General features: G+C 38.2%; 1 protein-coding gene and 2 non-coding genes across 7 annotated transcripts in view; all 3 read left to right on the top strand.

Moving 5' to 3' along the window:
• The window catches only part of SSH2 (slingshot protein phosphatase 2), a 245,388-nt gene that overhangs the window by 173,686 nt on the left and 49,828 nt on the right, over positions 1-21,874 (top strand). For all 5 annotated transcript variants that reach the window (XM_036835260.1, XM_036835257.1, XM_036835261.1 and 2 more), the window contains 2 exons: positions 4,501-4,604; positions 10,052-10,116. In XM_036835260.1, the coding sequence (XP_036691155.1) occupies positions 4,501-4,604; positions 10,052-10,116 (169 nt within the window). The remainder of the gene's footprint in view (positions 1-4,500; positions 4,605-10,051; positions 10,117-21,874) is intronic.
• LOC118887579 lies at positions 17,246-17,325 on the top strand. The gene has a single exon (XR_005018058.1). It is a non-coding gene; the product is annotated as a small nucleolar RNA U2-19 (small nucleolar RNA).
• Positions 17,464-17,533, top strand: LOC118887577. The gene has a single exon (XR_005018056.1). It is a non-coding gene; the product is annotated as a small nucleolar RNA U2-30 (small nucleolar RNA).

Genomic DNA, 21,874 nt, shown 5'->3' with positions numbered 1-21,874 from the left:
TAGCTGTTATTAGCTCAGTTCATACATCAAACTAGGGATGACTTTCCATTTGTTGAGCAAGTGATCTTACGGCAAGAGAAGAGTAGATGTTCTTCAGACGTATTCTGATAAAAACTGGAGAATGTCACTGTCACTGTGTTAGAAAGATGATCCTTGTCATTTTCTCATCAAGCAGCTAATTACTCTCCATCTTTAGATTTGGAGAATGTTCTTTATCTTGTGTTTTCCTTAATATGGGGGTTCTTAAGTCCTTTGAGGTTTGTGTTTAACTTGGACATCTGTAATCACATACAGATGGCTCCATAGAATTTACTGGAACATTCCTTTTCCTGGGCCAGGCTCTAGATAACTGGTCAGTTCAGAAAACATGTAAAAGTTTTCATCTGCCTTTCTAGATTTTAAATTAGAGACCAACTCTGTGTTGATTGAATCTTTAGCCATATGCTTCAGAAAGACAAATATTTACATAAATGTCTCACTATTCTAGCAAGATATACTAAGCCTTTACCTTACACTGAAGTACATGTGATTAAATATACATATTATTTTCTTCATATGCAAATAAAGCATTTAATTTTCAAGTTGAAATTGATCCTCCTAAACTCTGGTGGTTTCGAATTTTACTTTTTCACTTCCATGCCACCATGTTGCCATCCCATCTTTGATAGCATTTATAGAACTTTGACTTTTTTTCAGTGATGAAAAGGGTTTTTTGTAATCAGCTACACTTTCATTCCTGGTCCCCTTGTGATCAACAGTTTATGCCACTTTTGTGATAACTGGGGAGTCATAATCTGGGACCACAGAATAAAGAGGATTGATCGTACCATCCAGAGTGTGTCTGCCATGACTCTCTGGGGGCCTAGATCACACCTACTAGGGCAGTCTCCTGGCCCAGCTGGACCTGCTGTGCATTTTGTTGTATCAGAAAAGTTTATTGAGATTTGTATAAATGACTCAAATAGAATGGCATCTTTTCCCTTATACCAATTATGACTTTGACTCCTGGTTTTTCTTTTATAATCAGAAATTTTCCAGGTAGCTTTGAGTTAACCAAGGGCCCTTGTCCTCCACCCCAGTCCTCCCCTTGTGAAAGCACTACATACATTTTAAAGAACACACTTAAGAAATATGCTTTAAAGCATAAGCAACAAATGTATCTAAGAACAATATTCCAGAACTCTAAAAACCAGGAAGTTGGTGTGTTTGTCAAAGAGAAACTACTTTTGTCTCACAAAAAGAATGACTGAAATAAGCTCTCTACAAATATCCTTCTTTAGGAGATGTAGAGACCACTTTGTGTACTGGAAACCAAAGTGCCCATAGCTGTAACTTGCCTGCTGATAGGTAGACTATTTAGCCTTTATTTTTAAAATATTTTCATTTAGTAAAACAGACAGTTGCTGTGTTGGCAGAAGTGTGAATGTCATTTCCTGTCTGTGGTGTACCCCACTCATCCTGTCGCTCAGACATTTTGTTTTAGGTTGTTCCCGTAATGTGAGTGAAACAGAGTGACCCACAGCAGGGTGACATGCGCATACCACGAATGTAACAAGAGACAAGACTTGTGCAACAGACCACAAGAGTGCAATGCTTTATTTAAAGATGAAAACAAAACAAAACAAAACAAAGGCAACCAGCACGCAGAATTTTAAAGCGGCCTCTGTGGAGTCTTGTGTTTGTTTTTAGAAGACATGTCCCAGTCTATTTGGCAAGTTACCTTAAAGGTATATCAGCTTCATGCCACATGATTAAACGGTAAAATTGAATCAAGGACTGACAACTGTTATAGAGATGATTTAATTTCATTTAATCGATTAATTTATCATCAAACATTTGTATTTTACAGCCCAGTAATCTGCCACATATATTGAATTCTGTAATCATTACTTTTTACCTGTGAGATTACAGAATTTCTATTTTCTTGTCCTAAATTACAATTCCTGTTTCAGGGATGGGTCAGATAAAAGAGTATGGGGGGAAAAAGCCCCTGGGATGAATTCATTTATCCATCAAATATCTGTCAAGCACCTAATATGTGCTTGGCACTATTTCCAGTGTTGAAGATACAACAGTGCTGAGCAAAATAAAGTCTTATTCTTCATGGAGCTTATATTCTATCATAGGGAGATGACCGCAATCAAGTATACAAGTGAATAAATATAATTTTAGCTTATGATAAATATCCTGAAGGAAACAAAACAGGACAACAGGATAGAGTATGATTGGGATGGGGGGAGAGGTGATGATATTGGAGCTGTGACTTAAATAGTGACAGGCCAGGAGAAAAGTGTCCCAAGTAGAAAACAAAGAGTACAAAGGCCCTGAGAAGGGGCCTGAAATATAGAAGAAACAGAAAGAAGGCTAGTGCAACCAGATCATAGTAAACAAAAGGGGAGATGGTATAAGACCAGAGAAATAACTTCTTATCAGCTGTTACAGGGCCTTGAGGTCCCAGCTAAGGACTTCAGGTTTTATTTATACATAAAAAGGGAGGCTGTTGGTGGGTTTTAAGCAGGAAAGTGACATTATATGATATTTATCTGTATATTTTAAAGCACTCTGGTTGCTGTTTGGTAATAGCAACTGTTATAATAATAGCAATAGTTGCTGTTTGATAGTAGTGATACAGAAATACTTGCAGACAGACCAGTTTAGAGACTTTTTGCTGATATAATGTCTGGGGTTAGTTTCACTTCAGGGACAGGGCGAAAGAGGTAAAGATATAGAAAAAGCAGAATTGCCCGTGAATTGAAGCTGAAATGTATGAGAACGTGGGGGGCTCATGTATTATTACCTCTACTTTTTTGTATATGTCTGAAATTTTCTGTAATAAAACACTTAACAGAAAACTTTTTAACGGTAGTCTAAGTGAAAAACAGTGGTACCCTGGACCATTGTCAGAGTAGTAATGGAGCTACATGGGCAGATTCAAGATGTATTTGAAAGTAAATCTCATAGGTCTTGTTGAATGGATTAGATATATATTGTTGGAAATAGAGAAACCAAGGATGACTGTTATATGTTTGTACCAAACAACTTGGGTGGATGAGGCTAGGGATCAGGTTTGCAGGGGACTCAAGAGATTAGTTTTGGCAATGTAAATTTGAAATACCAATTAGTTTTCCAAGTGGAAATGTTGAGTAGGCAGCACAGTGTAATTTACAATACATTAGCTAACACTGAATGGCGTACTCGCAAGCAATCTTGGAATCCTTCATTATGTGTTTCTAAACTTTGCCATTAATGATTTAGAAGTTCTATCCTTTTCGGATTCTGTAGATAACATTGAAAGGCTTAGTCTGTCGATATGAAATAATTTAGATACAATTTCTGTTTTCTGTGGATATCCACTAGTAATTGTATTTTGAATAGCTTCTATCCTGAGCAGTAGTTCCCCACCTCTGTTGAGCTGTCATTCACATGAAGGATGTTAACATGGAGGGCAAACTCCATGGGTTGACCATACTTCCTGTGCACTACTCCTTTTCAATGCATATGGAAATGGAAGTTTGTGAAAGTAAAATTTTGAGTAACGCTTTAGTGTGATGTGTGTATATTTTAAATATAAGTCTGTTATGCAAACTTTGGATCTATTATTAGTAGCTAAGTATTGTAACATATTTCACGTCTGATTAGAATGCTGTTGAAACACCATTATTGACAACCACAGATCTATTAGTTATTGACAACCATAGATCTATTAGTTATTGATAACCATAGATCTATTAGTTATTGATAACCATAGATCTGTTAGCTCTGTTAGTTGTTAAACTAATATTTATTAAGGGCACCACTCTAAGAAGCTTCTTATTCTTATTGATTCCTCACAACAACCTCAATTTATTTATTAATCCCTGTTTTATAGATAAAGAAACTTAGGCCCCCTAAAATTCACTCAAGTAAGAAGTAGTAGAGCTAGGATTCAAACCCAGGCAGTCTGGTTCCAGAGCCTTTACCCTTATATTTCCAAAGCCTTCACTCTTAACTGCTACCATGTAATGTATATAGAATATTGTAAGTTTTGTTTCAGAAAAATTATAGTAGACAAGACTGTGTGAGTAACCAGAGTCTCTCTTTTTTTTTTTAATTGAAGTATAGTCGATTTACAATGTTGTGTTAGTTTCTGTTGTACAGGAAAGTGATTCAGTTATACATATATATATATGTGTGTGTGTATGTGTGTGTGTGTGTGTGTGTGTGTGTGTGTATATATATATATATATATATACACACACACACATACATACATATTCGTTTTCATATTCTTTTCCATCATGGTTTATTACAGGATATGGAATATAGTTCCCTGTGCTATACAGTAGGACCTTGTTGTTTATCAGAGGCTCTTTTGATTTTATTTTTACTTCATCCCATGAGGTTGGAACTTTAGAAAAGGGAAGAGAAAATAATCCCAAAGTCGGTCTTCATCTTGCTCTTTGATTTTCTTCCTTAAATTACTTGTTTATTTATTTATTTATTTTTACTTTTTCCTTATAGCATCAGCGAGAGCTTTCTAACTGTCAAAGGTGCTGCCCTTTTTCTACCACGGGGAAATGGCTCATCCACACCAAGAATCAGCCACCGACGCAATAAGCATGCAGGTAAAGCTCCACATATGCCATTCCTTTTCTTGGTTTCTTTGCCTTTTGTTTTGTTCTAAAAGACTGACTACCTCATTGCCATTTCTTCAACAGTTCTGTAATAGTGAAAGAAAGCATTGTACTATGCTGTAATCACTTTTCTTTCGCTCTCATAGACCATATTTCTGGCACTTAGCAGAATACCTTATACACGAAGTAGATGTTCAATAAATTTTTGTTGGAAAAATAATCAGGTACAAAAATACGCTAATGAAGTCTTATGTGACATCTCAATTAAGGTTTTGGTAATCAGCTAACAGATGTTCAGATGTTTCTTCAGACTCTATGCAAAATCAATTAACCAAAGATGACTTTTTTTTTTCTGTCTGCTCTCTAGTGATGTTATGAGGAGACTAATATGGTATATTACTAATATAAATAAATTCAGTAGCACTATTGTGTTAACAAGAGTTATCATATCACATATTAAAATACCAGTTCTTAAATACCAGAGTCTATTTCTTGATTGTGTTCACGCTAAAAAGACTGGAGATTTAATTCAGAGGACTTTTATAGAAACAAGGAATCATCAAATAAATGTTCACTTAGAGATAAGTATAATACTCTGATTTTGAAATAACCCACTAATATTCTGCACCCAGTACCAATGTGAGGCTTGTTTCCCCACACATCCAAGCAATTCTCAGACACCAGCTGGGTGTCCTGCAATTCAACTCAATTCTGGCACTATCTCCTTGGAGATAGTGTCAGATTCCACAGGTTAAGGGCTCAGTTGTATAAGGCTGCCCCCCTTACCCCCCACTTCAGGTGCCAGTCACAAGTCCGGGTTGTCTGTAGATTGGAAGTTCCAATGACCCCTTCCTTGGGTTTGTTTAATTTGCTAGAGCAGCTCACAGAACTCAGAGAAACATTTTACTTATTGGATTACTGGCTTATTATAAAAGGATGTAACTCAGGAACAGCCAGATGGAAGAGATGCGTAGGGCAAGGTATGTGGGAAGGGGCACGGAGCTTCTGTGCCCTCTCTGAGTGTATGCCCTCCCCAAATCTCCATGTGTTCACCAATCTGGAAGCACTCTGAGCCCTGCCCTTTTGGGTTTTTGTGGAGGGTTCATTACACTGGCATGATTAATTCAATTGTTGGCTATTGGTGATCCATTGAACTTCCAGCCCGTCTCCCCTGCGCAGATAAGGAAGTTCCAACCCTCTAATCACACGGTTGGTTCCCCTGGCAACCAGCCCCCATCCCTAGGTGCTTTCATAGAGTCAAGTCATTAATAGAACAAAAGACACCTTCTTTGCTCCACATCACTTAAGAAATTCCAATGACCACTGTAAAGCAATTATACTCCAATAAAGATGTTAAAAAAAAAAAAAAGAAAGAAAGAAAGAAATTCCAATGATTTTAAGAGCTCTGTGCCAGGAACTGGACAAAGACCAAATATATATATTTTTTATTATAAATCACTGTATCACACCCACTAACAGTAGTGTACGCATTTAATATTTCCATATGTTAGACTTCTCTAAAGTCAGGTGCATTGTGGTGATGAGGTTAAGAAAGAATCAAAGAAAGTTTGTCTAGAGAAAGAGGTCTCCAGGTATAGCATATCCACAGTTTAAAGGAAGATAATCAGCCTTATGCCTCTCTTCTAACAGCAAGCCTAACTTGTGTCATTTTGGGGGGAAAAAAAAAAGTCAGTTGTCCTGAGGACACCAATTAGAGAAATCCCAATCAGTGCTATACAAAGAGTGCTTATTGTCCAAAATGTGCCATTTTGATGACGTGTGATGTCCAGGAGTGGAAGAAATTGGAATTACTAAGAAGAGAACAAAGAAGACTGTAAACCTTGAGTGTGTAGGTCAGAGGTGAAAGCCAGAAGTACTGGGTCCCATTGAGCCAGTAGTGGGTTTAACTCCAGTGCAGGTAATCTTAGCTATTTTAGTGGCTGCCCTGCTTCTTGTTTGGACCTTCATCTAGTTCCAAATGTAGCAGCTCAGAATTATAATCCATCTCATTGGACAGTATTATCCTCCTACCAAAACTCTCCAGTCATGGAAAATTTTTAAAAGGGGCAGGTGAAAAAACTCTTTGGAAAATTAACTTTGTACTGCATTTTCTAAAACCCTTCCTCTTCAATGCCAACCACCAGAGTCAAGGGGGAAACTCCTCCCCACCCCCACCAAAACTTGAATGCACAGAGGAAGTAGACCCAGCTGAGCTTTGTGTTTCTGTTTGGTGTGGATATTTATCACAGTAAAAAGAAGACAAAATATTGGTTTAAATCCAGCTTGTCTGACTAAGATGTTAGGCAAATTGCTCTGTGGCATGTAATAGTAAGTGGGGTCAGTGGCTTTTAAAGCTCCTGGCCCTGGTTGGTCTTTTTCTTTGGTCAGACTTCCACACTCAGCTGCCACCCAGGTTTCTACTTGACCTTGTTCACTTAGCTTTCTCCATACCAAAAAGAAAAGCAGATTTAACACAAGATGAATGGACTTTACTTGTGATCCAGACCAGAGCAGATGAGGCAGTGTGAGTACAAATGCAGCTCACAGAGCCAGACCTTCACTTAAGCTGGAGCTCCCTTGGCTGAGCCCGCAGTAACTGAAAGATGATGGCAGAATTGCGAGCAGATCAAGGGCTTACTTTGTCTAATTGTACTTTCTTATGCATATTTCTTGAACGAATGAGTTAGAATTTTATCTGGGCTTCATTAAAAATATCCAAGTACTTTTTTGTAACCAAAAAGTGATATTATAAGTGAATGTCTGCTAACATTTTAAAGAGAAACAACCAAAAGTCTTTAAAATCAAACTGAAGTCTAAAACTTGGCTACCAGCAGTGAAGTCTATGAAAACAAAATGTAGGAAAAGGATCTTAATGGTACGGGTATATTGCCTCTATTAGTCTCTGTGAAGGACAGTTTCCCAAGAGGAAATACCTCATGGCAGTACTTTTCACCACTAGCAAACCTGAGCTTCCACATACCCAGCTCACGTAAGAAGCCCTACTGTAGGGGTAGGGCTCCCTGACTTTTGTCGGACCTTCTAAGAAGGTCCAGCTAGATCTTTGGGCCAGTAGTGCTTGGAGTGGAGTCTTAGGGCTGCTGTTTGCCCAGAAATGTTTCTCCTCTAGAAGTTCTCCATCCTGAAAATTCTTTCTTCAGGTTATTTGTCCTGACAGAACAAAAGGAAACTTAATTTTTTAAAAGCCTGAGCTGCTTACCTCAATTGTAACTGTAGTCATTCTTCATTGTTTAAACCTAACACTTTGTCTCCCCACGCTGATTCTTTTATTTTTAACAGCTTTATTGAGACATAAATACCATATTATTCACCCAATTTACCTATTTAAAGTGTACAGTCAGTGATTTTTTTTTTAGTATATTCACAGAGTTGTGTAGCCATCACCGCAATCTAATTTTAGAACATTTTCATCACCCCAAAAAGCAACCCAGTACCCATTAGCAGTCACTCCCTGTATCCCCCACCCTCCCTCCTAGCCCTAAACAATCACTAATCTACTTTCTGTCTCTATAGATTTGCCTATTCTGGGTGTTCCATGTAAGTGGAACCATATAAACAATCTTTTGAGACAGGCACCTTTCACTTGAGACATGGCCCCTTTCAAGGCTCACCCATGTTATAGTATGTAACAGTACTTTATTCCTTTTTATGATTGAATAATATTCCAGTATATGGATATACCACATTTTATTTATCCATTCATCAGTTAATAGACGATTGAGTTTTTTCCATTTGGGGGCTAATATGAATAATGCTGCTATGAACATTTGTGTACAGGTTTTTTGTGTGGACATATGTTTTCATTTCTCTTGGATTTGTACTGTGAACCCACACTGGTTCTTACACATGAGACTTAGATTCTGTCTCTGGGTTTGAAGTATAGTAGAATGGCCAAACATAATGACTCTTAATTTTGAAAGTTGAAAGATTCTGCAATAATGGAATTGGTCAGAAGCCAGCAGTAAAATGAGGGGGAGAAAAAGGCAAGAAAACTATTCTTTAAGGTTAGGACTCCACACTTTCACTGCCAGGGGCCCCGGATTCAATCCCTGGTCAAAGAACTAAGATCCCACAAGCCACAAGGGACAAACACACTTGTTTGCCAACCTACTTTTTTTTTCTTCCTGTCTCTCTCTACTTCTTGAACATATCAGCATTTCATCTCATCATTAACAGCTGTGAAGTTACGTGGATGAAAATCATGTATGTAGATTCCAAGACCAATGTGAGAACAGGTTACGGTGGCATCCATGATTATGCAGCTACATTACTCACTTTAGACTCTTGAAAAAGGGTTGGGCAGGAATGAAGTTTTTTTGTTCTCTGATTGTTATCGTTTATGACAGCACATTATCTAATTATCTACTAGCCAAAGCTTCCGATTTTCTAGTACAGAACAGGGAAATTGAGGAAATCTATAATAGTTTAATACAAAGAAATTTAACTTAGTTTTATAGAATGTATAAAAGCAAGTGAGGATTGAAATAATGATTGGCCATTATTTATTTATTTATTTATTTTATGTTTGGCTGTGTTGGGTCCTTGTTGCTGCGCGTGGGCTTTCTCTAGTTGGCGGTGAGCAGGCACTGCTCTTCGTTGCGGTTCGAGGGCTTCTCATTGCAGTGGCTTCTCTTGTTGTGGAGCACGGGCTCTAGGTGTGCGGGCTTTAGTAGTTGTGGTGAACGGGCCTAGTTGCTCTGCGGCATGTGGGATCTTCCCGGACCAGGGCTCGACCCCGTGTCCCCTGCATTGGCAGGCTGATTCTTAACCACTGCGCCACCAGGGAAGTCCCTGATTGACCATTTTAAAGCACCTAATAATATGTTCACTAGAATATATATCCCTTGAGATCTGCAGTATTTAATAAGTAAAGTGTCTTTTTAATATCAGCTACTGATGTGGAAATCATTTTTAACTGTTGACATTATTCTAGGGGGGAATCTAAAATTCTTCTTAGATTAAGTGCAACTGAATATCACAATTACAGAGATAAGAATGGCAAAATGGTTAGCTTTTTAAAAGTTAGAGATAATTCTAACACTGTATACCATACATCCCAATTTCAAGATTCCCTTGATTGCACCTTCAGTGGGCCTGAAAGCACAGCCAGTGCTTTCTCTGCCCAACACATTGCACCATCGCTCTCATCAACATCAATCATGGTACAAAACTGACTGGTTTCAAGTGCAGCTTTCATAGGACAAACACGAAGCAAATTTTAATGTAGTGTAGACTTAAAAGTGAATGTATAGAGATCCAGTCTACCATTCATATTAAGACACTCACTCAATTTCTGTGTCTAATTAGAATCCCTCAGTGAACCAGAACTTTCTTTTACACAAGTTATTAGGGTAGAAGGAATCCTCTCTGTTAACATTACAATGGAGAATAATTATCCTTTGTTTTGTAAATTTCACCAGGTGATCTCCAACAGCATCTCCAAGCAATGTTCATATTACTCCGCCCAGAAGACAACATCAGGCTGGTAAGTTAGAGGTATTATTATAACTTTCTTCCTCAAAAGACTGTCTAAGATAGCAAACATTAAACAGTCATTTTTATGTCCCAGCATAAAAACTGTGTGGAATAGAAAAGAAGAATGACATGTCCCCATCATCAAAGAGCTTAGAATGTAACTGGGGATATGAGTTAATCTGAAATGATGTGAAATAATTTGGTTCAAGACTTGATGAGCACCAGTTTGTAAGTTACTGACCATAACACCAATTAAAATTCAGAAAAAAGAAACTGGGCCACTTAACCTAGTTGAGGAAGGTTTTATATAGACAGTAGAGCTTAAGCTGGGTCTTGAAAGATGATGAGATTGGCAGAAGGAAAGAAGACAGTCATTCTAGATGAGGGCATGACTGAAGCAAAAGCACACATAAGAGGGACAGGGAGAGAGTAAAGTGGCCAAAGGTTTATGCTGGTCTCAGAGTCAGGAGACCTGGGCTTAGAGACAACCATGTGATGTTGGACAAATCAGTTTGTCTGTCTGTGCCTGCTTCCTTATCTCTTTCCTACCTCTCACAGTTGAGAGAATCAAACGGACACTAAAGCATATCAAAGAGTATAAAATGCTGCCTAAGTATGGGGACTGTTGTTAATACAGGGAAGTTAAGATACCAAAAGACAAGGCAGGCAAATAGGGACTTAATGCTCCAAACTAGAGGTCTCAATCTGGCAGTCCACAGGCCAGAGATATGTTTTGTTTGGACCACACAGTGGTTTTTGTTGCTGTTGTCGTTGTTTTAAATCTGAGCCAGAATTTTAAAGCTGGATGATTTCACATAGAAATCCAGACTTGAGGCTTTTCTTCAAAAATCAAGAATTCTGGCAACACTGGGACCTTATTCTTACATGGCAAAACTTGGCTAGACTTGGTAGGGGGAGGGCATAAGTGTGGCCTGGGTTCTTAATTTACTGTAATTTGTACGTATTCTGTTGTCTCCTGCACACTAAAGCCAAGTGTCACCATTTGTCATCATTCCTTCACTGTTGCCTTATAGTAAAACATCTAATAAAAGTAGGAAAGTAAAAATGGGATGAGTATGATTCTTTGTGGAAAGTGAAAAGTATTTCTACCCATTTAATCTTCACGTGGACTACTCCACTCATTTACATTCCCTATCTGACCCCCTGATATTTAATACCTTTAGTACCTCTACCTCTTCAGTAATCTGTAGTGAAGCATTAGAGGTTTTTGAGCCAAGAAGTTACATGGGACAGCTACAGTATTTTTTTTTTTTAAACATCTGTATTGGAGTATAATTGCTTTACAATGGTGTGTTAGTTTCTGCTGTATAACGAAGTGAATCAGCTATATTATATACATATATCCCCATATCTCCTCCCTCTTGCGTCTCCCTCCCACCCTCCCTATCCCACCCCTCTAGGTGGTCACAAAGCACCGAGCTGATCTCCCTGTGCTATGCGGCTGCTTCCCACTAGCTATCTATTTTACATTTGGTAGTGTATATAAGTCCATGCCACTCTCTCACTTCGTCCCAGCTTACCCTTCCCCCTCCCCGTGTCCTCAGGTCCATTCTCTACGTCTGCGTCTTTATTCCTGTCCTGCCCCTAGGTTCTTCAGAACCACTTTTTTTAGATTCCATATATATGTGTTAGCATATGGTATTTGTTTTTCTCTTTCTGACTTACTTCACTCTGTATGACAGACTCTAGGTCCATCCACCTCACTACAAATAACTCAATTTCGTTTCTTTTTATGGCTGAGTAATATTCCATTGTATATATGTGCCACATCTTCTTTATCCATTCATCTGTCGATGGACACTTAGGTTGCTTTCATGTCCTGGCTATTGTAAACAGAGCTGCAATGAACATTGTGGTACATGACTCTTTTTGAATTATGATTTTCTCAGGGTATATGCCCAGTAGTGGGATTGCTGGGTGGTATGGTAGTTCTATTTTTAGTTTTTTAAGGAACCTCCATGCTGTTCTCCATAGTGGCTGTATCAATTTACATTCCCACCAACAGTGCAAGAGGGTTCCCTTTTCTCCACACCCTCTCCAGCATTTATTGTTTGTAGATTTTTTAATGATGGCCATTCTGACTGGTGTGAGGTGATACCTCATTGTAGTTTTTTTTTTTTTTTTTTTAAAGAACATTTTTTTTTAGAAATTCACGTTCTTATTTATTGATTGATTGATTGATTGATTGCTGTGTTGGGTCTTCATTTCTGTGCGAGGGCTTTCTCTAGTTGTGGCAAGCGGGGACCACTCTTCATCGTGTTGCGCAGGCCTCTCACTATCGCGGCCTCTCTTGTTGCGGAGCACAGGCTCCAGACGCGCAGGCTCAGTAATTGTGGCTCATGGGCCCAGTTGCTCCGTGGCATGTGGGATCTTCCCAGACCAGGGCTCGAACCCGTGTCCCCTGCATTGGCAGGCAGATTCTCAACCACTGCGCCACCAGGGAAGCCCCTCATTGTAGTTTTGATTTGCATATTTCTCTAATGATTAGTGATGTTGAGCATCCTTTCATGTGTTTGTTGGCAATCTGTATATCTTCTTTGGAGAAATGTCTATTTAGGTCTTCTGCCCATTTTTGGATTGGGTTGTTTGTTTTTTTGATATTGAGCTGTGTGAGCTGCTTGTATATTTTGGATTAATCCTTTGTCAGTTGCTTCGTTTGCAAATATTTTCTCCCATTCTGAGGGTTGTCTTTTCGTCTTGTTGATGGTTTCCTTTGCTGTGCAAAAGCTTTTAAGTTTCATTAGGTCCCATTTGTTTAATTTTGTTTTTCTTTCCATTTCTCTAGGAGGCAGGTCAAAAAGGATCTTGCTGTGATTTATGTCACAGAGTGTTCTGCCTGTGTTTTCCTCTAAGAGTTTTATAGTGTCTGGCCTTACATTTAGGTCTCTAATCCATTTTGAGTTTATTTTTGTGTACAGTGTTAGGGAGTGTTCTAATTTCATTCTTTTACATGTAGCTGTCCAGTTTTCCCAGCACCACTTATTGAAGAGGCTGTCTTTTCTCCATTGTATTCTCTTGCCTCCTTTATCAAAGATAAGGTGACCATATGTGCGTGGGTTATCTCTGGGCTTTCTATCCTGTTCCATTGATCTACGTTTCTGTTTTTGTGCCAGTACCATACTGTCTTGATTACTGTAGCTTTGTAGTATAGTCTGAGGTCAGGGAGGCTGATTCCTCCAGCTCCGTTTTTCTTTATCAAGATTGCTTTGGCTATTCAGGGTCTTTTGTGTTTCCATACAAATTGTGGAATTTTTTGTTCTAGTTCTGTGAAAAATGCCATTGGTAGTTTGATAGGGATTGCAATGAATCTGTAGATTGCTTTGGGTAGTAGAGTCATTTTCACAATGTTGATTCTTCCAATCCAAAAACATGGTATATCTCTCCATCTGTTAGTATCATCTTTAATTTCTTTCATCAGTGTCTTATAGTTTCCTGCATACAGGTCTTTTGTCTCTTTAGGTAGGTTTATTCCTAGGTATTTTATTCTTTTTGTTGCAGTGGTAAATGGGAGTGTTTCCTTAATTTCTCTTTCAGATTTTTCATCATTAGTGAATAGGAATGCAAGAGATTTCTGTGCATTAATTTTGTATCCTGTTTCTTTACCAAATTCACTGATTAGCTCTAGTAGTTTTCTGGTAGCATCTTTAGGATTCTCTATGTATAGTATCATGTCATCTGCAAACAGTGACAGCTTTACTTCTTCTTTTCTGATTTGGATTCCTTTTATGTCTTTTTCTTCTCTGATTGCTGTGGCTAAAACTTCCAAAACTATGTTGCATTATAGTGGTGCGAGTGGGCAACCTTGTCTTGTTCCTGATCTTAGTGGAAATGGTTTCAGTTTTTCACCATGGAGAACAGTGTTGGCTGTGGGTTTGTCATATGTGGCCTTTATTATTGTTGAGGTAAGTTCCCTCTATGCCTACCTTCTGGAGAGTTTTTATCATAAACGGGTGTTGAATTTTGTCGAAAGCTTTTTCTGTATCTATTGAGATGATCATATGGTTTTTCTCCTTCAGTTTGTTAATATGGTGTATCACATTGATTGATTTGCCTATATTGAAGAATCCTTGCGTTCCTGGGATAAACCCCAGTTGATCATGGTGTATGATCCTTTTAATGTGCTGCTAGATTCTGTTTGCTAGTATTTTGTTGAGGATTTTTGCATCTATGTTCATCAGTGATGTTGGCCTGTAGTTTTCTTTTTTTGTGACATCTTTGTCTGGTTTTGGTATCAGGGTGATAGTATCAGGGTGATAGTGGCCTCATAGAATGAGTTTAGGAGTGTTCCTCCCTCTGCTATATTTTGGAAGAGTTTGAGAAGGATAGGTGTTAGCTCTTCTCTAAATGTTTGGTAGAATTTGCCTGTGAAGCCATCTGGTCCTGGGCTTTTGTTTGTTAGAAGATTTTTCTCACAGTTTCAATTTCAGTGCTTATGATTGGTCTGTTTATATTTTCCATTTCTTCCTGGTTCAGTCTTGGAAGGTTGTGCTTTTCTAAGAATTTGTCCATTTTATTGGCATAGAGTTGCTTGTGGTAATCTCTCATGATCCTTTGTATTTCTGCAGTGTCAGTTGTTACTTCTCCTTTTTCATTTCTAATTCTATTGATTTGAGTCTTCTCCCTTTTTTTCTTGATGAGTCTGGCTAATGGTTTATCAATTTTGTTTATCTTCTCAAAGAACCAGCTTTTAGTTTTATTGATCTTGGCTATCGTTTCCTTCATTTCTTTTTCATTTATTTCTGATCTGATCTTTATGATTTCTTTCCTTCTGCTAACTTTGGGGGTTTTTTGTTCTTCTATCTCTAATTGCTTTAGGTGTAAGGTTAGGTTGTTTATTTGAGATGTTTCTTCTTTCTTGAGGTAGGATTGTATTGCTATAAACGTCCCTCTTAGAACTGCTTTTGCTGCATCCCATAGGTTTTGGGTCGTCATGTTTTCATTGTCATTTGTTTCTAGGTATTTTTTGATTTCCTCTTTGATTTCTTCAGTGATCTCTTGGTTATTTAGTAGTGTATTGTTTAGCCTCCATGTGTTCGTATTTTTTACAGATTTTTTCCTGTAATTGATATCTAGTCTCATAGTGTTGTGGTCGGGAAAGATACTTGATATGATTTCAATTTTCTTAAATTTACCAGGGCTTGATTTTGACTCAAGATATGATCTATCCTGGAGAATGTTCCATGAGCACTTGACAGCTACAGTATTTAAGAAAGATTCCTCAGAAGCTAATACAGAATAGAGGGGAGGAGGCAGCCAACTTAAATCAGGAAGCCTGCTGGGTAGTTATTGCAGTAATCCAGGTGCATGGTGACGAGTCCTTCTGGGCTAAGGTGATAACTTGGAAATTGAACTTAATGTATCTGTGGAAATCCAAATAGCCGATCTCTGCTTTGTGTCTGGGAAGAGAGATAATGAGTAGAATACATGAATGATTGAAAAGTTGATGATCAGCCCTCTGAACTGTATGGTAATTACACTGATCATTCTGTGTTTAGATTCTGTCATTTTTTCTCCTGAATGCTGCCTCTGTAGCCTTCTTGACATGGCCACTAATTTTTGTTGAGAAACTCACTTTGAAATTTAAAGGAATTGAAATAAGAAATCCCTCCATAATTATTTTATATCCTAATCCTAATGTAGCATTATACTTACATAAATCTTGTCTATATTTCTTGATATACTTCTATCTTAAACACTTCTTTTTAAGTGAAAAAAGTGGGGTCCAGTTCTTACAGCATTAGTATTTTAAAGCAGTGATGCTCAAACTTTAGAGTACATCAGAATCACCTCCAGAGCTTTGTTAAACTGACATTTGCTGGACTCCACCTGAAGAGTTTGATTTGGGGAGCGGGAGGCAGTGATAATTTACATTTTTAACAAGTTTTCAAGTGATGCTGATGGTGCTGGTCCAGGAGTCACACTTTGAGAACAACCCCTCTCAAACCCATAATAATGGTCATTTGCATATATTAGAAATAGAGATAGAAATTTGTGGCTAGTTTCCAAAAATTATGTGCTTTGGTAGAGCTAAAGCTGAGGTCTATCACTCAATTTATCTTTTTCTCATTAATAAAATTCCAGAGTTTGGATTGCACCTCTGAATGTTAAAATAATTTCAACCAGAAGAGACTTGTGAAAGCATAAGGGAGCAGTTACGAAGGCAGAATTGGCAATGAAATTTTTTCTTTCCTGCTAAAGTATGCAGCTTCAGCTCCTTTACATTTATAAAATATAAATTCAAAAAATGTAACTGACGCCTTTGAATTAATTCAGAGTTCAAGCAACAAGCCATTTTACAGCAGTTGTTTTGAATTGTTACAAACACATAGTCATTATGTTTCAGATTATTGAGTGAGTCATCTTCAAGAAAATGAGTGAATACATTGTGTGACTTTGGACAAATTAGCACTTTTCTAACTGAAAGGAGCATTTGTAGACTCAAAGCAAAGCCTTTTGTTTTGAGTTAAATTTGAAATGCTGAAACTCTCATTCTGGGGATTGTGCATAAGGTTAAAAGTTTGATAGTTAACTGAAATTCCTGCTTTTATTTTTTTTAATAACCCAACAACAAATAAAGGCACTAAATCCCACATTTTGCTTTAGCGTTGAAAATAGGACTAAACTAATTTTTCCTCCAAGGAAGCTCTACATTGTAAATACAATCTTAAGCGTTAACTTTAGTACTTAGGAAAACCATAGCTGAAAAAATGAAGGCAGTGGTTTTACAGTACTCTTGCACATTATCAAAGACCCATTTAATTAAAAAAAAAAAAAAGACTGGGAAATTAAGAGCTTTCCTAACATTTAAAGTAACTTCAGCTAGTGTTTTTAACTAGCAGTGAGGTGCTGACAAGGTACTAGGAGTTGTTTTTGAGTAATTTGCAGGAGAATTTAAGAAAATGAGTTTTTTGGTTTTGTTTTTTTTTCCAAAAAGAAAAAGGGGTTAATTTTTTTTTTTAATCAGACAGTACAGAAAGGCATAAAGGCAAAGTAAAAATCACTTTGTATCCTATACTCTAAGAAAACCATTCTTACTCTTTGGATGAGTATCCTTCTAGTCTTAAGTGTACGTGTAAGAGTATGTGTCTGATTCTCTGCGATCTGCTCTTACTGAACTGGGTCAGTGATGAAAACAGCCAAATCTGAGCATCAGAAAACCTTGCAGTCTACCTAATGCATGATCTCTGTAGTACTGAGAAGCAAAAGTATAAAGTAATTTAAAACATAAGTACGGGCTTATGTACTTATAAGGTGACAGTGGATCACTGAAGACTTGTCAGTGGTTGAATGAGATTGGGGGGAGGGGCAGTGTGTGTATGAAAGGCTAATCAGTTCTGAGCCATGATGAAAAGATTTTACTACTGACCTTTATAACAATTAAGGTTTCTGTACTTGATCTGAGCTCAGAAATGAAAGAACAAAAAAAGTATGTGTCATGACAGAGTGCCTTTTTTATCTTTTTTTTTTTTTTAACAAACAGGTGAAAATCTAAATGTTGTTTTATAACCTGCTTTTGTCTTTTGTCAAACTTTCCTGTGGGTATCTTTCTATGTCAGTAAATAAATCTGTTTTTAATGCCTGCACAGATATAAGTCATTGGGTTTGCAGGGGTTTTTTTTTTTTTTTTTTTTGGCCGCACCCCGCGGCATGAGGAATCTTAGTTCCCCGACCCGCGCCCTCTGCATTGGAAGGGCACTAGTCTTAACCCCTGGACCTCCAGGGAAGTCCTCCCATAGGGTCTTTTTTTAAAGAATTTCATAGAGATTTTAAAAAATAATAAAATCCAGAGACTCCCTCAAGCTCTGTTTCTTTTGAAGACAGTGTTCTTTAGTTCATTAGTGTCACATCTGAAGTCTATTTTAATTTTAGGTATTAACTTTGTTCTTTTGGCTAGAATTTAATATTTGCATACTTTTGAAACCTTTCTTTTCTTGATGGATTGCGTGAGCTGCCTGTCTAACGTTGGGACTTTATAATGTGGCTTCCCTCAGGATAAACATTGCATGTAGGGGCATGATGTAAGATTCTTGTTGGAAACAGATTAAAGACAAAGGTGCAATGTAAACTTAAGGAGGAGTATTTCCTGATGCTGGATGATGCTGAGCAGAAGTTGTTGTATTGGTTTGTGAACTGCTTATAATCAGATTAAGCATTTAAACAAGGGAAGTTTTAACATTCTTTGATAAGATGAGCTTTGAAAATGAGATGGGGCTTCCCTGGTGGCGCAGTGGTTGAGAATCTGCCTGCCAATGCAGGGGACACGGGTTCGAGCCCTGGTCTGGGAAGATCCCACATGCCGCGGAGCAACTGGGCCCGTGAGCCACAACTACTGAGCCTGCGCGTCTGGAGCCTGTGCTCCACAAAGAGGCCGCGACAGTGAGAGGCCCGCGCACCGCGATGAAGGGTGGCCCCTGCTCGCCGCAACTAGAGAAAGCCCTCGCACAGAAACGAAGACCCAACACAGCCAAAAATAAATACATAAATAAATAAATTTATAAAAAAAAAAAAGAAAAGAAAATGAGATGACTTCTCAGACCTAGGATTGCTGGATCCAGTTCTCCTGAAACTTGTACTATTCCAAATTTAGCAATAAATGGACTTTCTTGGAATAATTTTCTCAGTTGCTATTGCTGCCACGTTTTAAAATCCAAAACGTTGGGACTTCCCTGGTGGCACAGTGGTTAAGAATCTACCTGACAATACAGGAGACACAGGTTCGAGCCCTGGTCTGGGAAGATCCCACATGCCATGGAGCAACTAAGCCCGTGTGCCACAACTACTGAGCCTGCACTCTAGAGCCCACGAGCCACAACTACTGAGCCCGTGCTCCACAACAAGAGAAGCCACCACAATGAGGAGCCCGTGCACCACAACGAAGAGTAGCCCCCGCCCGCCACAACTAGGGAAAGCCCGCGAGCAGCAACGAAGACCCAACGCAGCCATAGATAGATAGATAAATAAGAAAAATATTTTTTTTAATCCAAAATGTTGAGGAGATATGGAGATATATGTTTATGTATAGCTGATTCACTTTGTTATAAAGCAGAAACTAACACACCATTGTAAAGCAATTATACTCCAATAAAGACTTTAAAAAAAAATCCAAAATGTTATTTTATTTGGGGGATTAGAGTAAACTTCAGTAGTATCCTTTTCAATGAGAACTTTAATCAAATGTATCTGAATTGTTGCCTTATTTGTCATCTATTCCATGTGAGTTCTGGAAACTGAGGAAACATTGGAATTCCTGCCAATTCTAATTAATATTAGGGTACTATGTGCAAACTGCCATTTTAAACTATATTTCTCTGATTGACTTAATGAATCAAATTAGATTATTAGATTTTGTCAATCTCCCCAACACAGGAGTGAAATAGACCTCAAACCAGGGTGGGTATTAGTTTTTTCTCTATGCTGTGGCTCTTAAATTTTTATTTATTTCCTTAATCTAGAATCTTGAAGCTTAAAGGGAATTTCGAAGCCTCAGGTCTGTCTCCTGGCATTGCAAAAAAAATTTTTTATAAAAAATTTGATTTTGGGCTTCCCTGGTGGCACAGTGGTTAATAATCCGCCTCCCGATGCAGGGGACACGGGTTCAAGTCCTGGTCCGGGAAGATCCCACATGCCATGGAGCAGCTAAGCCCACGTGCCACAACTACTGAAGCCCGTGTGCCTAGAGTCCGTGCTCCACAACAAGAAAAGCCACTGCAATAAGAAGCCCATGCACAGCAACAAAGAGTAGCCCCCGCTCACTGCAACTAGAGAAAGCCCGTGCGCAGCCAACGAAGACCCAACGCAGCCAAAAATAAATAAATAAAATAAATAAATTTTTTTAAAAAATTTGATCTTGTCCTTCTAATTAGGATGTAGGTGTTAAGTTAATGTCATGGCTTCTCACCCCCTGATTAAAGCTCCACTTCCGTTTAGTAAAAGTTTAGTAATAACTGCAGGTGCTATCTAGAGGTCCATGATCAAATCCCAAGACCTCTAAGTGCTATTCTTCCATCTAAGAAGCTTAAAATGGAATGAATCTGTGATGTTCATGGAACATAAAAGTCAGCAATACAGCTCTCTACCTGGTACATGGAGTTAGTATGGTGGGAATTACATTCTTTGTGTATCAGCTCTATCAGCTCTTTATTAGAGACAAGCTTAATGTAGTTACTTCAGGTGTTTGTGCTTACAAGTAGCTTTTCCTAGGAGTATCAGAATAGAGGTGAAAAGATAGCCAGGAGAGACTCACCTCTGCCTTTCTAAGTGGGTCATTTGATGTCTCTTTTTTTTCTTTGCCTGGCCACTTTTGGAATAGTGACAGAACGAAGGAGGAGACTCCAAGAAGAGTAGCGCTGAAAGAATTCCAAATAGAAATTTCTATCAAATTTGTGACAAATTTCTTGAGCCAGGTGATAGGATTGGAACGGTTTCTCTTCTGAGATAAGGAATGGGGGTGGGAGAGTATGTTATACAGAGGATACTGCCTCCAGTGCACATCTTCCTGGCTTTTTATTAACAGAAAAAAAGAAGAGTAGTCTAGACTCTACAGTCTGTGAGGGCAGGAACCATATCTCTCTCTTCCACCATTGAATCCTCATGGCTGCTCTGATGATATACACTGTAGATACAGAGTAAATAATTGAATGAATGTTGACTAGTAGCCATTTTACTTTATTTTTAAGGTTTATAAAGTATCTTTTTGAGCCTTCTTATTAAGAAAATTCCCAAACATATAAAGTAGAAAATATGTCTGCATGAACCCGTTACCCAACTTTAATAACCATCAACATTTTGCCAGATTTCTTTCATTTATCTCCCCCTTTTATTCTTTCTTTGCTGGAACCTTTTTAAAACCACTTTATTGAGGTACGATTGACATACAAAAAGTTGTACATATTTAATATATACAACTTGATGAGTTTGGAGATAAGTATGTACCTGTGAAACCGTTACCACAGTCTATGTCACAGACATATTCATCACCTCTAAAAGTTTCCTCCAACCCTCCCTCCCTCCGTATGATGATGACAATGATGGTGAACTTAATAGAAGATCTACCCTCTTAGCAAATTTTTTTAATAGACTGCATTTTTTAGAACAGTTTTATGTTCACAGTAAAATTGAGCAGAAGGTACAGAGACTTGCCACGTACCCTCTATTCCCACTCAAGCATAGCCTCCCCCATTATCACGATCTCCCACAAGAGCTGAACATTTGTCACAACTGATGGACCTACGTTGACACATCATTATTACTCAAAGTCCATAGTTACATTAGGGTTCACTCTTGGGTGCTATACATTTTATGGGTTTTGACAAATGTGTAATGACACGTTATCTACCACTTGAGTATCATACAGAGTAATTTCACTGCCCTAAAAATCCTTGGTGCTCCCCTTACCCCTGGCAACTACTGATCTTTTTATTGACTCCATAGTTTTGCCTTTTCCAGAATGTCATAGAGTTGGAATCATACTATCTACCTAGCCTCTTCACATTGGCTTCTTTCACTTAGTAATATGCCTGTAAGATTCCTCCATGTCTTTTCATGGCTTGATAGCTCATTTCTTTTTAGTCCATTATCTGGATATGCCACAGTTTATCCATTCACCTACTGAAGAATATCTTGTTGCTTCCCATTGTTGGAAGATTTTAAAGTAAAACTTGGGCTTCATGTCATCTCACTCCAGATATTTAAGAAAAAGGCATAACCACAATGCCATTATCACACTAACAGTAAATCCTTAATATCAT

The sequence above is a fragment of the Balaenoptera musculus genome, chromosome 20, assembly GCF_009873245.2.
Source record: "Balaenoptera musculus isolate JJ_BM4_2016_0621 chromosome 20, mBalMus1.pri.v3, whole genome shotgun sequence".
Lineage (NCBI taxonomy): Eukaryota > Metazoa > Chordata > Mammalia > Artiodactyla > Balaenopteridae > Balaenoptera > Balaenoptera musculus.
The sequence above is the reverse complement of the archived record's forward strand: the minus strand, read 5'-3'. Positions and strand labels throughout refer to the sequence as shown.